The sequence below is a fragment of the Scyliorhinus torazame genome, chromosome 18 (genome assembly GCF_047496885.1).
Source record: "Scyliorhinus torazame isolate Kashiwa2021f chromosome 18, sScyTor2.1, whole genome shotgun sequence".
Taxonomy (NCBI): Eukaryota; Metazoa; Chordata; class Chondrichthyes; order Carcharhiniformes; family Scyliorhinidae; genus Scyliorhinus; species Scyliorhinus torazame.
The window spans coordinates 41,710,420-41,723,433 of NC_092724.1; the positions used below are offsets into that span (position 1 = coordinate 41,710,420).

General features: G+C 50.1%; 2 protein-coding genes across 3 annotated transcripts in view; both read left to right on the forward strand.

The window, feature by feature from the left end:
- LOC140394729 (cation channel sperm-associated auxiliary subunit delta-like) overlaps positions 1-13,014 on the forward strand; it is a 96,709-nt gene that overhangs the window by 38,514 nt on the left and 45,181 nt on the right. Inside the window, exon 4 of the mRNA XM_072481947.1 lies at positions 3,408-3,480. Coding sequence (XP_072338048.1) covers positions 3,408-3,480 — 73 coding nt within the window. The remainder of the gene's footprint in view (positions 1-3,407; positions 3,481-13,014) is intronic.
- On the forward strand, positions 841-1,170 carry LOC140394801 (large ribosomal subunit protein P1-like). Of its 2 annotated transcripts, XM_072481990.1 has the most exons (2): positions 841-911; positions 987-1,170. In XM_072481990.1, exons 1-2 carry the CDS (start codon positions 841-843, stop codon positions 1,168-1,170), a joined length of 255 nt encoding a protein of 84 aa, XP_072338091.1. The 2 variants fall into 2 exon arrangements, with proteins under 2 accessions (XP_072338091.1, XP_072338090.1); XM_072481989.1 differs by having other exon boundaries at positions 841-1,170.

Consider the following 13,014-nt stretch of genomic DNA (forward strand, 5'->3'; position numbering starts at 1 on the left):
CGGTGAAACCTCACCACTACGACCCTTGGCGGCTCGTTGGCCTTGGGTCTCCTTGCCAGGACCCGATGAGCCCCATCTAGCTCCAGGGGACTCGGAAAGGCTCCCGCTCCCATCAGCGAATTGAGCATCGTGCTCACATATGCTCCAGCATCGGCCCCCTCCACTCCTTCAGGGAGACCCAGAATCCGAAGATTCTTCCTCCTCGACCTGTTCTCCAGGTCCTCGAATCTTTCCGCCCACCTCTAGTGTAACGCCTCGTGCGCCTCCACCTTCACCGCCAGGCCCAAGATCTCATCCTCGTTCTCCGCGTTTTCCCCCCGCACCTACTGGATCGCCGCCCCTTGGGCCTTCTGGGTCTCCACTAACGATGGTCGTCAGCATTGGCGCCAGCACCTCTTTCTTCAGCTCCTCAAAGCAGCGGCTGAGAAACTCCTGCTGCTCCTGCACCCATGCCGCTTGATCTACGCCCGCCGCCATCTTGTTTTTTCTCCGTCGCACTTTTTGCTGCTCCAAAAACGCTTTTTTGACCGCTCCACTCCTGGTCCAATCCATATACTATGGAGGGGGGACCTTGCTCACCTTCCCACACTGGAAGTTGTCGAAGAAATTGCCGTTGGGGCTCCTCAAGAGAGCCCAAAAGTCCGTTTTAGCGGGAGCCGCCGAATGTGCGGCTTAGCTCCGCATAGCCGCAACCGGAAGTCCGCAGCCAGCATAGTTGAAAGCCGGCTGCTGCTCGCTCTGCCCGGTTCGGAAGTGCTCGGTTCTTCTGAACGAAGCTAAGGCCGGGTTTCCCCCCCCAGCGACTAGAACCATTGGATCCACCTGCAGAGATCCGGCGCCATGGCCTCCACCTCGGAACTCGCTTGTGTCTACAGCGCGCTCATCCTGCACGACGATGAGGTCACTGTCACCGAAGACAAACTCAATGCCCTGATTAAAACAGCTGGTGTGACCATTGAGCCTTTCTGGCCTAGTCTGTTTGCCAGGGCACTGGCTAATATTGACGTCAATAGTCTGATCTGCAACGTTGGTGCCAGTAGAAGTGCCCCAGCTGCTGCAGGAGTTATTTCCACTGCTGCCCCTGTTGCTGCTGAAGAGAAAAAGGAAGAGAAGAAACAGGAAGAATCTGAAGAGTCTGACGATGACATGGGCTTTGGTTTCTTTGATTAGACGTGCCGTGCAACAACACTGTTACAATTTACCAAAAATAAATAAATGAATATAAAAGCCAGCTGCTGCGGCATCGGAGACGCAGAAGATTAAAAAAAAAAATTCTATGTAATCTTCTTGCCTGAGGGAGGCAGAGAGCAGGTCAAGGCCCCCGAAAGTCACCATCACGTGCTTTGGACGCGATTGCGATTCCTCCATTTTGTCAGCAGCAGACAAGGTAAGAGAAAATGGTGGGTCGCAAAGGTTGGCCAGTTGGTAAAAATGGGTCCCGGGAAAAAAGTTTGAAAAACACTGCCCTAACTGACTAGTTGAGTGATCGTGCCCATGCTGTGCAGCAAAGTGCCCCCACAGGCGAGATCAATGTCCTGCAATGCCATGCCATAGCTTTCAAAGTGATAGGAGTAGACAGTTTGGCAAACTGCAAGATGTTATTGACAGTTCAAACTGCACTGATTTCCTCCTAACACCTTCTGCATATGGACAGGTAATGTGAATTTGCTTTGAAAAGAATAGGCAATGGGATGTTTTCCCAATTGCTCAGATTTTGTGATCCAATTTTACTCCTGATCCACAGCAAAGTAGGGCGCGATCTATTGGCTTCCACAGTCTGTCACAGCAGCGGGACAACATGCTGGACAAGGAGAAGGAGGAATATGTGCTGAGGAGGACCAGGAGTTGCAAGGAGGACCCGAGGATGGAGGACAGGCGGCAGCAAGGGTCCAACGTGCCAGGAGCACCAGGGAGGCCGTCATAGCCTCTAGATTCTCATGGCATCAGCTATATATTCACCAGCTCATCACCCCCACCAACACACCACCCTTTCTCTGATCTCTTTGTTCCCCCTTCCCATATCCCCCCCTCAAGGGTCTATGTTGCATGACATCAGGATGAAGGGACTGTGTTGGCACTGTCGGCAGGTCACTCGCTGTGAGGAAATCTGTGATGCTCTTCAGGTTCTGACTTAGTTGACTTCTGTTTTTCTGCTGACAGTGTGCTCATACCCTTTCTCATGACTGATGCTGCACCGGGGGGGGGGGGGGGGGGGCACAGTGGTTAGCACTGCTGTCTCACAGAGCCAGGCACAAGGCTCAAATCTGGCTTTGGGTGACTGTCTGTATGGAATATGTATGTTCTCCCCGTGTCTGCGTGGGTTTCCTTCAGGTGCTCTGTTTTTTTCCCACAGTCCAAAGCTGTGCTGGTAAGGTGGATTGGCCGTGCTAAAATTGTCCCTTAGTGTCCAACTTTGTGCAGGTTAGGTGGGCCAAATGTTCCCCCCCCACCCCTCAAGTCTCCCATTTAGGTCCTGCCCCTTGACAGTGCCAACCTGGCACCGTGGACTCCAAGGGGGGACAAGGGGGCGAGCCTCTACACTTGCATCCGAGGTGCCGAGGGGGCTCTTTTAGATGATGTGGAGGTCGGAGGGGCTCAGACTAGGGGTCTTTCCTGGGATGGGGGTCGTGTGGCAGGTCTTCCCTTTCTAGCTCTGAAAATGATTAAACCGTCTTTCAGTATGTCACGTTGTAGTTAAAAGTCTTCCATCTGATGTGTTGGAACCCTTTGATGTCTCTCCCAGCATGTCAGGTTCAAGGTGAAGGTGAAATTCTTCCCTCTGTAACCTTGAAAGCTTTTCATGTCTCTACCATCAAAGGTTTCACTTTTTGCAGTATAAGTATATTTTGAATAATATTTCAATGTGTTGTATGCGAAATGCTGGGAAAGTTTGTGAACACCAAAATGACAAACACAGTGACTATTTAAGTAGGAACAATGAATGACATGCTCACTTTCACCTTTTAATTTGGCATTCATAATCAAGCGTTACCAATCAAAAAATCCTTGCAAATGATTTTCCCCAGTGGATCGAGTAATTTTCCTGGTTTGGAAGTGAGTTTAAGCTCCGTTCAACAAATGTCAACACTTAAACTAGTTTACTAAAACTCACATTTAGCTTCTGTACAGGGCAGGTTTATCACAGCTGGTTCATAATACAGAGCGAGGCCAACAGCATGGGTTCAATTCCTGGCTGAGGTATTGCCTTCTCAACCTTGCCCTTCACCTGTGATGCGGTGATCCTCAGGTTAACTGATCACCATCAGTCAGTTCTCCCTCAAGGGGAAAGAAGTCATCTGGGTCTATGGCGACGTTGCTTATTTTACAGGCTGCATCCTAAATCTATGCACATGTCATTGTACAATTGATAAACTATTAATGCTATTTTTCTGACCTTTTTCTCTTAGGAGAACTGTTTTCCTAACCAGAGATGGATTTCGTAGTTCTCTATATCCACTTAATTTTCCCACGGTGTTTAAGGTATGTTAGAGATTGGGATAATTTGAAATTCTAAATGTAGATTTTTTTTCAAAGTCAGAATAGTTACTTGGTGTTCAAGGAACTGCTGCGTTTTGGATTGGATTGGATTTGTTTATTGTCACGTGTACCGAGGTACAGTGAAAAGTATTTTTCTGCGAGCAGCTCAACAGATCATTAAGTACATGAGAAGAAAAGGGAAGAAAAGAAAATACATAATAGGGCAGCACAAGGTATACAATGTAACTACATAAGCACCGGCATCGGATGAAGCATACAGGGTGTAGTGTTAATGAGGTCAGCCCATAAGAGGGGAAGAAGTTGTTTTTGAGTCTATTCGTGGGTGTTCTCAGACTTCTGTATCTCCTGCCCGATGGAAGAAGTTGGAAGAGTGAGTAAGCCGGGTGGGAAGGGTCTTTGATTATGCTGCCCCCTTTCCCCAGGCAGCGGGAGGTGTAGATGGAGTCAATGGATGGGAGGCAGGTTCGTGTGATGGACTGGGCAGTGTTCACGCCTCTCTGAAGTTTCTTGCGGTCCTGGACCGAGCAGTTGCCATACCAGGCTGTGATGCAGCCAGATAGGATGCTTTCTCTGGTGCATCTGTAAAAGTTGGTAAGGGTTAATATGGACATGCCGAATTTCCTTAGTTTCCTGAGGAAGTATAGGCGCTGTTGTGCTTTCTTGGTGGTAGCGTCGACGTGGGTGGACCAGGACAGATTTTTGGACATGCGCACCCCTAGGAATTTGAAACTGTTAACCATCTCCACCTCGGCACCGTTGATGCGGACAGGGGTGTGTACAGTAATTTGCTTCTTGAAGTCAATGACCAGCTCTTTAGTTTTGCTGGCATTGAGGGAGAGATTGTTGTCGCGACACCACTCCACTAGGTTCTCTATCTCCCTCCTGTATTCTAACTCGATGTTATTCGAGATCCGGCCCACTATGGTCGTATAGTCAGCAAACTTGTAGATGGAGTTGGAACCAAATTTTGCCACGCAGTCGTGTGTGTACAGGGAGTAGAGTAGGGGGCTAAGTACGCAGCCTTGCTGGGCCCTGGTATTGAGGACTATTGTGGAGGAGGTGTTGTTGTTCATTCTTACTGGTTGTGGTGTGTTGGTCAGAAAATGGAGGATCCAGTTGCAGAGTGGGGAGTCAAGTCCTAGGTTTTGGAGCTTTGATATGAGCCTGGCTGGGATTATGGTGTTGAAGGCGGAGCTGTAGTCAATAAAGCTGTAGTCAATAAATAGGAGTTTGATGTAGGAGTCCTTGTTGTCAAGATGCTCTAGGGATGAGTGTAGGGCCAGGGTAATGGCGTCTGCTGTGGACCGGTTGCGACGGTATGCGAATTGAGGTGGATCGAGGCATTCTGGGAGTATGGAGGTGATGCGCTTCATGATCAACTTCTCGAAGCACTCTATTACGACTGAAGTCAGGGCCACCGGACAGTAGCCATTGAAGCACGTTGCCTGGTTCTACTTTGGCACCGGTATGGTGGTGGTCTTCTTGAAGCAGGTGGGGACCTTGGAGTCAAGTGTTGACAATTTACATACATAATTTGGAGTTGGGGACCAAGTGTAATGTGTCAAAGTTCACAGATGACACAAAGATGAGTGGTAAAGTGTGCAGAGGACACTGCTAGTCTGCAGAGGAATATACATAGTTTAAGTGAGTGGGCAAGGGTCTGGCAGATAGTACAATGTTGGTAAATGTGAGTTCATACACTTTGGTAGGAATAACAGCAAAATGGACTATTAATAAATTGTAAAATATTGCAGCATGCTGCTGTGCAGAGGGACCTGGGTGTCCTTGTGCATTAATTGCAAAAAGATGGTTTGCAGGTGCAGCAGGTAATAATTGCGAGAGGGATGGACTTTAAAAACAGGGAGGTTATGTTGCAGCTGTATAGGGTGCTGGTGATACCACACCTGGAGTACTGTGTAGTTTTGGTTTCCTTATTTGAGAAAGGATGTACTGGCACTGGAGGGGTTGCAGAGGATATTCACTAGGTTTATTCCGGAGTTGAGAGGATTGGCTTATAAGGAGAGACTGAGTAGACTGGGATTATACTCATTGGAATTTAGAAGAATGAGGTGGGATCTGATAGAAACATATAAAATTATGAAGGAAATAGTTAAGATAGAAGCAGGGAGGTTGTTTCCACTGGTAGGTGAAACTAGACCGAGGGGGGCATAGCCTCAAAATAAAGGGGAGCAGATTTAGGGCTGAATTGAGGAAGAACTTCTTCACCCAAAGGGTTGTAAATCTGTGGAATTCCCTGCCCAGTGAGTCAATTGAGGCTACCTCATAGAATCACAGAAAAATGCAGTGCAGAAAAGGCCCTTTGGCCCATTGAGTCTGCACCGCCGCATGAAAGGCACCTCTTAAATCCTAATCCCATTTGCCAGCCCTTGGCCCATAGCCTCGAATGTTAAGACGTACCAAGTTCTCATCCAGGTAAAGGATGTGAGGCAACCAGTCTCTACCACCCTCCCAGGCAGTGCGTTCCAGATTGTCACCATCTTCTGGGTAAAAAGGTTTTTCCTTAAATCAACCCTGAACCTCCCACTCCTCACCTTGACTTTTACATCCTTGTATCCGACCCTTCAACTAAGGGGAACAGCTGTTTCCTATTCACCCTGCCCATGCCTCTCATAATCTTGTACACCTTGATCAAGTCACCTCTCATTCTTCTCTGCTCCAACGAAAACAACCCAAGCCTATACAACCTCTTTTCATAACTTAAATGTTCCATCCCAGGCAACATCTTGGTGAAACGCCCCTGCACCCGCTCCAGCGCAATCGCATCCTTCCTACAATGTGGCAAGCGCAACTGCACACAGTACTCCAGCTGTGGCCTCACCAATGTTCTATATAACTCCAACATGATTTCCTTGCTTTTGTAACCTATGCCATGATTGATAGAGGCAAGTGTACCATATGCCTTTTTCACCACCCTCTTAACGGGTCCTGAAGGTGGGTGAAGGACTATTGAGACTGTAGGTGGGAGGGCTATGCCATCAGAATATACCAGGACATTGGGACAGAGTTGGCGAGAAGGCATGAAAAGTTTAATAAGGCCAAAGCCACACTGTAAAAGAGCAATGTGTGGTTTGGTGTGGTGTAACCGGCTCTTCTCCGGTCGACTTTCAAGCACAGCACTGTAGCACAAGTGGTTAGCACTGTGGCTTCACAGCACCAGGGTCCCAGGTTTGATTCCCTGCTGGGTCACTGTCTGTGCGGAGTCTGCACATTCCTCTCGTGCCTGCGTGGGTTTCCTCTGGGTGCTCCGGTTTCGTCCCACAGTCCAAAGACGTGCAGGTTAGGTGGATTGGCCATGATAAATTGCCCATAGTGACCAAAAGGGTTAGGAGGGGTTATTGGGTTACGGGGATAGGATGGAAGTGAAGGCTTAAGTGGGTCGGTGGAGACTCGATGGGCTGAATGGCCTTCTGCACTGTATGTTCTATGACAGAGACTACTATTTTGACGCGCCGAAGGATGCAAATGGGTTTATCAAGAAGCACAGACTGGGGGTGACCTAAAGTGCTTAAAGACCTTGGGGTTTGTTGTTTGTTCTTTGTTAAAGTTCATCTTTTAAAATATTTTTTGTGGGGTTTGTGTAATGTTGGGAGGACTATGGGGATGTGCCTGGGATGTTGATCGATGTTTTTTCTGGGCATGCTTGGGGTTTGTATTTTGCACCATTGGCGTTTTTTTATGGGGGAGGGGGTTTGGATGTTCATTTTCCTCAATTGTTCTGTATTAAAGTTTGGTTTGAGCAGGGGGGCAGATATACTGTTAGTTGACTTTGATTTTTACCTTGTACGGGGGTTACCCTGCTAGCAGTATAGCTAGTTAATGGGAGCGGAGAGGCGGAGATATTTACAGCTGGTTACCATGGGGGTGTTTTTTTGTTTTATTGTAAGGTAATGAGCTGAGGTTTTTTGTTTCTGTTTGGTTTGGGGAGGGGAGGGGGAATTTTGTTTCTCTGTTTGTTGTTTAGTTTAAGTGTGTGGTGGAGCTGGGAGGGAGTGGATAGGGGAGGGAGTGGATTATTGACAGTGACAGTTTATTTGTTTTTGGACTGGCGATATGGGGGATATGGCAGCCATTTTGGATGGGCCCGAAGCTGGCGAAGGTTGAGGCATTGCTGGATTGCCTCACAGGGTGGATATGGCTATCCTGGGTCGAGGGGGGGTGGGGTGGTCAGGGGTCCCTGTTCCGGTTGATAACTTGGAATGTGAGTGTGGTAGTATGCATTAGGGGTCATGTGGGACTGTGAAGCCGTGATGCTATTGGCTGACAGATCCCGGGTCCTGGTTGGCTGTTGATCCCTAGCTCCGCCCTGAAGGCGGAGTATAAGAACCTGGGCTTCTCCCCGCAGCTCCAGTCTGTTGCTGAACTGCGGGGAACAAGTTACGCTTAATAAAGCCTCATCGACTTAATCTCTATTCGTCTCTCTCGTAAGTCATTGTGCGCTACAATTTATTAAGCGTGCTTAAAGGACTATGGAGCTCAGGATCGCCCCGGAATGCCTGCGGATCAGCCCCCACGCAGTGAACGCGGCAGCAGTTTTTAAACACTGGCAGACTTGTTTCGAAGGCTACCTCTGAACGGCCCCCGGCCGGATCACAGAAGACCAGAAACTACAGGTCCTGCACTCAAGGGTAAGCCCGGAAAGTTACCCTCTCATCGAAGATGCAGAGGATTTCCCGACGGCGCTCGCAGCACTAAAGAGCGTCTACGTTCGCACAGTGAACCAGGTCTACGCACGCTACCAACTCGCAACGAGACGGCAAAGTCCCGGAGAATCGCTAGAGGAGTTCTACGCCGCGCTGCTAATTTTGGGACGGGGCTGCGGCTGCCCGCCGGTAAACGCGACTGAACACACGGACATGTTAATTCGCGATGCGTTTGTGGCAGGTATGAACTCTCCCCAAATCCGCCAAAGACTTTTAGAAAAAGAGTCGCTAGGACTCTCAGAGGCACGGGCCATCACAGCTTCCCTAGATGTGGCCTCGCAAAACGCCCGCGCCTACGGCCCCGACCGCGCGGCAGCCCCTTGGGCTCTGTGGACCCCCGTCGCGACAAACCCCCCCACCCTCACAGGCTTGCGCGGTTAAGACACCAGATCATCCCGGGGGGGCCCGCTGCTATTTCTGCGGGCAGACGAAACACCCCCGGCAGCGCTGCCCGGCCCGCGCAGCGACTTGCAAGAGCTGCGGGAAAAAGGGCCATTTCGCGGCTGTGTGCCGGTCCCGGGGGGTCGCCGCTGTCCCCGGAGAAGAAAGAGTCCAGTGTATCCCAAACGCTCCCCAACCCCCCCAGCGCCCCATGTGCGACCCCGCAGTACGCCTACGTGGCGTACCCCGACGGCCGACAGGACACGGTCTCCCTGCGAGACCTGGCGCCCGCCGGCAACACGCACACCCCCCCGACACCGATCACCCCCTCCCTGCCACCGGCGCACCCCGCGACCACCCCGTTCCCGGGAGGATCGGTCCTCCTCCCATGTCCGACCAGGAGTGAAACAGAAGCAGACACCGAAAAGCTCCCGGAGACGACAACGCGGGAACAAGCACCTGCACCACTACCAGGGCTGAGGCGATCGACAAGGAAGACCAGACCGCCCGCTCGACTCGTGGCATCGGTGTAACACAAGAATGTTGTGGACTTTAACGAGAATGTTCTTTTCCTCTTACGAATATTGTAAATAGTTCACAAACCCTGTACATAGCCCAATGTAGGGCAAAGTGTAGAGCATTGAAAAGACATGCCAAAAATTTTCTCCTCCCAGGACCAGCCTTGTAAACCCCTACCACCATGCGAAGCACCACCCCGCCGGGTTCATTTTTAACAAGGGGTGAATGTGGTAGTATGCATTAGGGGTCATGTGGGACTGTGAAGCCGTGATGCTATTGGCTGACAGATCCCGGGTCCTGGTTGGCTGTTGATCCCTAGCTCCGCCCTGAAGGCGGAGTATAAGAACCTGGGCTTCTCCCCGCAGCTCCAGTCTGTTGCTGAACTGCGGGGAACAAGTCACGCTTAATAAAGCCTCATCGACTTCATCTCTATTCGTCTCTCTCGTAAGTCATTGTGCGCTACAGTGAGGAGGTTAAATGGCCCAGTAGAAAGAAGTTGAAGGCAGATGTGGTTTTCCTACAGGAGATCCATTTGAAAATCAAGGATGAAACAAGGTGGAACAGGTGTATCACTCAGGTTTTTATTGTATGTCGTGGGGGACGGCTGTGTTGAGGGTGGCTTTTTCTGCAGTTAATATATTGGCAGTCCCAGGTGGGAGGTACATAATCATCAGTGGGTTGTTGACGGGCCCACCGGTGGTGTTGGTCAATGAGTATGCACAGAATTGGGAAGACTCGGTATTTATTAATAAGGTGTGGCGTCTATCCCAGACCTTGATTCACATTGGCCAATTATGCACGGGCTGGGACTTTAATTGTGTTTTGGATCCTCGGTTGGATAAGTCGAATCCCAAGTCTCGGAGTCCAGCTGGGATGGCGAAGGGGTTATTGGTACTACTGGAGATTTAAATTTCCGAGGGATAAGGAGTTTTCTTCTTTTCCCCATGTTCATTACTCCCAAATAACTTCTTTGTGGTGGGTAGGTTGCTTCTCCCTGAGGCGAGGGGGTGGGTTACTCGGCAATCGTTATCTCGGATCATGTTCCGGATTGTGTGGACTTGATGTTGGTCCCAGGTCGCTCTCAGTGCCCTCCGTGGAGATTGGACACGCCGTTGCTTGTGGATAAGGGGTTTTGCGAGCGTGTATCCTCTGCCATTGGGGACTACATTGTGTTTAACAGGGATGAGGTGGTCTCACCTTCTACACTCAGGGGAGCCCTGAAGGCGGTTAGTAGGGGGACATAATCTCTTATAAGACACATAGGGATAAAGCTGGGAAGGTGGAGAGGCAAAGGCTGGTGGATGCCATTCTCTTTTTAAAAAAAAGTTTTATTGGAGGCATTTTCAAATATATGTATAACAAAGAAGAAACAACACAAAAACCAATTGAGGCAACAGCAAACAGCCTAAACATCCATACACAACCCCCCCCAACTCTACCCACTGCTACCCCAACGCCTGCCCCCTTTTTAACTTTTAACCAAACCTAAACTGAAAAAGAACCCCCCTGCAATGCTGAAGACTCAATACTCCTAAAATAAGTCGATGAACAGCTTCCACATCGTGGTGAATCCCTCCCCTGTCCCGCTATTGGCGAACTTGATCTTCTCCAAGTGCAGGAATGCCAAATCACTCACCCACATCCCATGTCCCGCCAGCCAAATAAAATCCGTCTCCGGGCTACCAGGGATGCAAAGGCCGGTCTTGAAGCTACCGCTACCCCCAAAACTTTTGACATTGTATCTGCAAATCCCATTCAAACCCCTCTACCTTGGACAAGCTCAAAATATATGGACATGGTTTGCCGGCCCCCCCGCACACTGCCCACACCTATTGTCCACCCCCTAAAAGAACCGACTCATCCTGGACACCCTGTGGGCCCTGTGTACCACCTGAAACTGGATGAGACTTAGTTTTGCACACGGCAAGGATGCATTAGACCTCCGCAAAGCCTCACTATATACTCCAGCCCCCAGAGGCCCCCCCCCCACTCCCCCTCTTCTTATGCCTAACCTCCTCCACTGGAACACTCTCTTCAACAGCTCCCCATAAAAACCTGAAACCTTGTCCTCTCCTATTTCCTCCTCAGACAGATTTGTCTTGCAGCACCAGCGGTGGCAGCATCAGAAACGAAGGCACCTCCTTCCTCATAAAGTCACTCACCTGCAGATACCTGAACCCATTCCCCTTCAGCAACTAATATGTCCCCTCCAGCTCCTCCCGGTCTGCAAACTTCCCTCTAACAAATACATCCCTAAAGTATTCTATCCCCACCTACTGCCACCCCCAGAACCTCACATCCAACCCCGCCAAAGCAAACCTATGATTGTCGCAGATCGGTGCCCACAGGGACATGCGTTTCATTCTAAAATGACGCTAGCACTGGTTCCACACCCTCAATGCCAATACCACTACTGGGCTCGTGGAGTACCTGGCCGGCAAGAATGGGAGGGGCGCACAATAGTGCCTCAAACTGGTCCTTTTACATGAGGCCGTCTCCATCCACCCCCAAACCGACTGCACCTCCACTGCCCATTTCTTAACCATTGCAATGTTTTCTGCTCAATAATAATTTTGCAAGTACAGCAACGCTAACCGCAACCCCCCCCCCCCCCCCCCCCAACCACGTCAAGCCCTCTCCATAAACACTCCCCTAGCCCGTGGAGCCTTACCCGTCCACAAGAACCTCAAAATCATACCATTAACCTTCCTATAAAAGGTCTTGGGCACAAAGACCGAGGAGTTCTGAAACACAAACAAAAACTTCGGCAACACCGTCATCTTTACCATCTGGACCCGACCAGCTAACGACAATGGCAGCACATCCCACCTCGTAAAGTCTAACTTAATTCCCTCCACCAACCGCGCCAAATTCAACTTGAGCAGCTGAGCCCAACTCCACGCCACTTGCATCCCATGATAATGAAAACTCACCCCTACCAAGCAAAGCAGCAACTCCCCCGAACTCTTCTCCTGTCCCCGAGCATTTATTGGGAATATCTCACTTTTCCCCATGTTGAGCTTATCCTTGAGAAGAGACCATACTCCCCAAAATCCCCATGATCCTGTCAAAGCTCTCGACTAGGTCTGAAATATACAGCAGGAGATCATCCGTACAAATAAACTTGATACTCCACCCCCCTGTTCAATCCCCCTCTGCCCCCCTCTGCCTGCCAGATTCTGAGCGCCATTGCCAAGGGCTCAATTGCCAGGGCTTCTTTGCAGGGAGAGTGGACACACCCGCCTCATCTCCTAGTGTAACCCAAAATACTCCGAGCTGACCCTGTTAGTCCGAAGACTCACCTCAGGCTCCCAGAATACAACAGCCGGACCTAGTCCATAAATCCCTGTCCAATTGCCCAGCACCTTGAATCAGTACGGCCACTCCACCCGATCGAAAGCCTTCTCCGCGGCAATCGCCACAACCACTTCCACTTCTTGGCCTTCCAAAGACATCATAATGACATTCAGTAACCTTTGGTTATTTGTCGACAGCTGCTGCCCCTTCACAAATCTTGACTGGTTCTCACCTATTACCCCCGACACATAATTCTCTATCCACGTTGTCAGTACTTTCGCCAGCAGCTTCGCATCTACATTCAACAGTGAAATTGGGTGGGACATCCCACACTGCTCCAGATCCTTGACTTTCTTTAAAATTTGCAATCTGGAAGCCTAAGACAATATGTGGGGAGCTCCCCCCTCACCATCGATTCATTATACATCTCAACTAACAGGGGCCCCAGCTCTGACCCAAACTTCTTATAGAACTTGGCTGGGAACCCATCCAGAGCCTTCCCATTCTGCATTGACCCTATGCAATCCATTGCCTCCCTCAGCCCGATCGGGGCCCCCTTTTCCTTGCAACCGATGGGCCGAGTTCCCGACAGTGCGGG

Bases quoted from the DNA above. Each gene is read 5' to 3' on its own strand.
- LOC140394801 (XM_072481989.1), top strand. From the start codon at position 841: ATGGCCTCCACCTCGGAACTCGCTTGTGTCTACAGCGCGCTCATCCTG.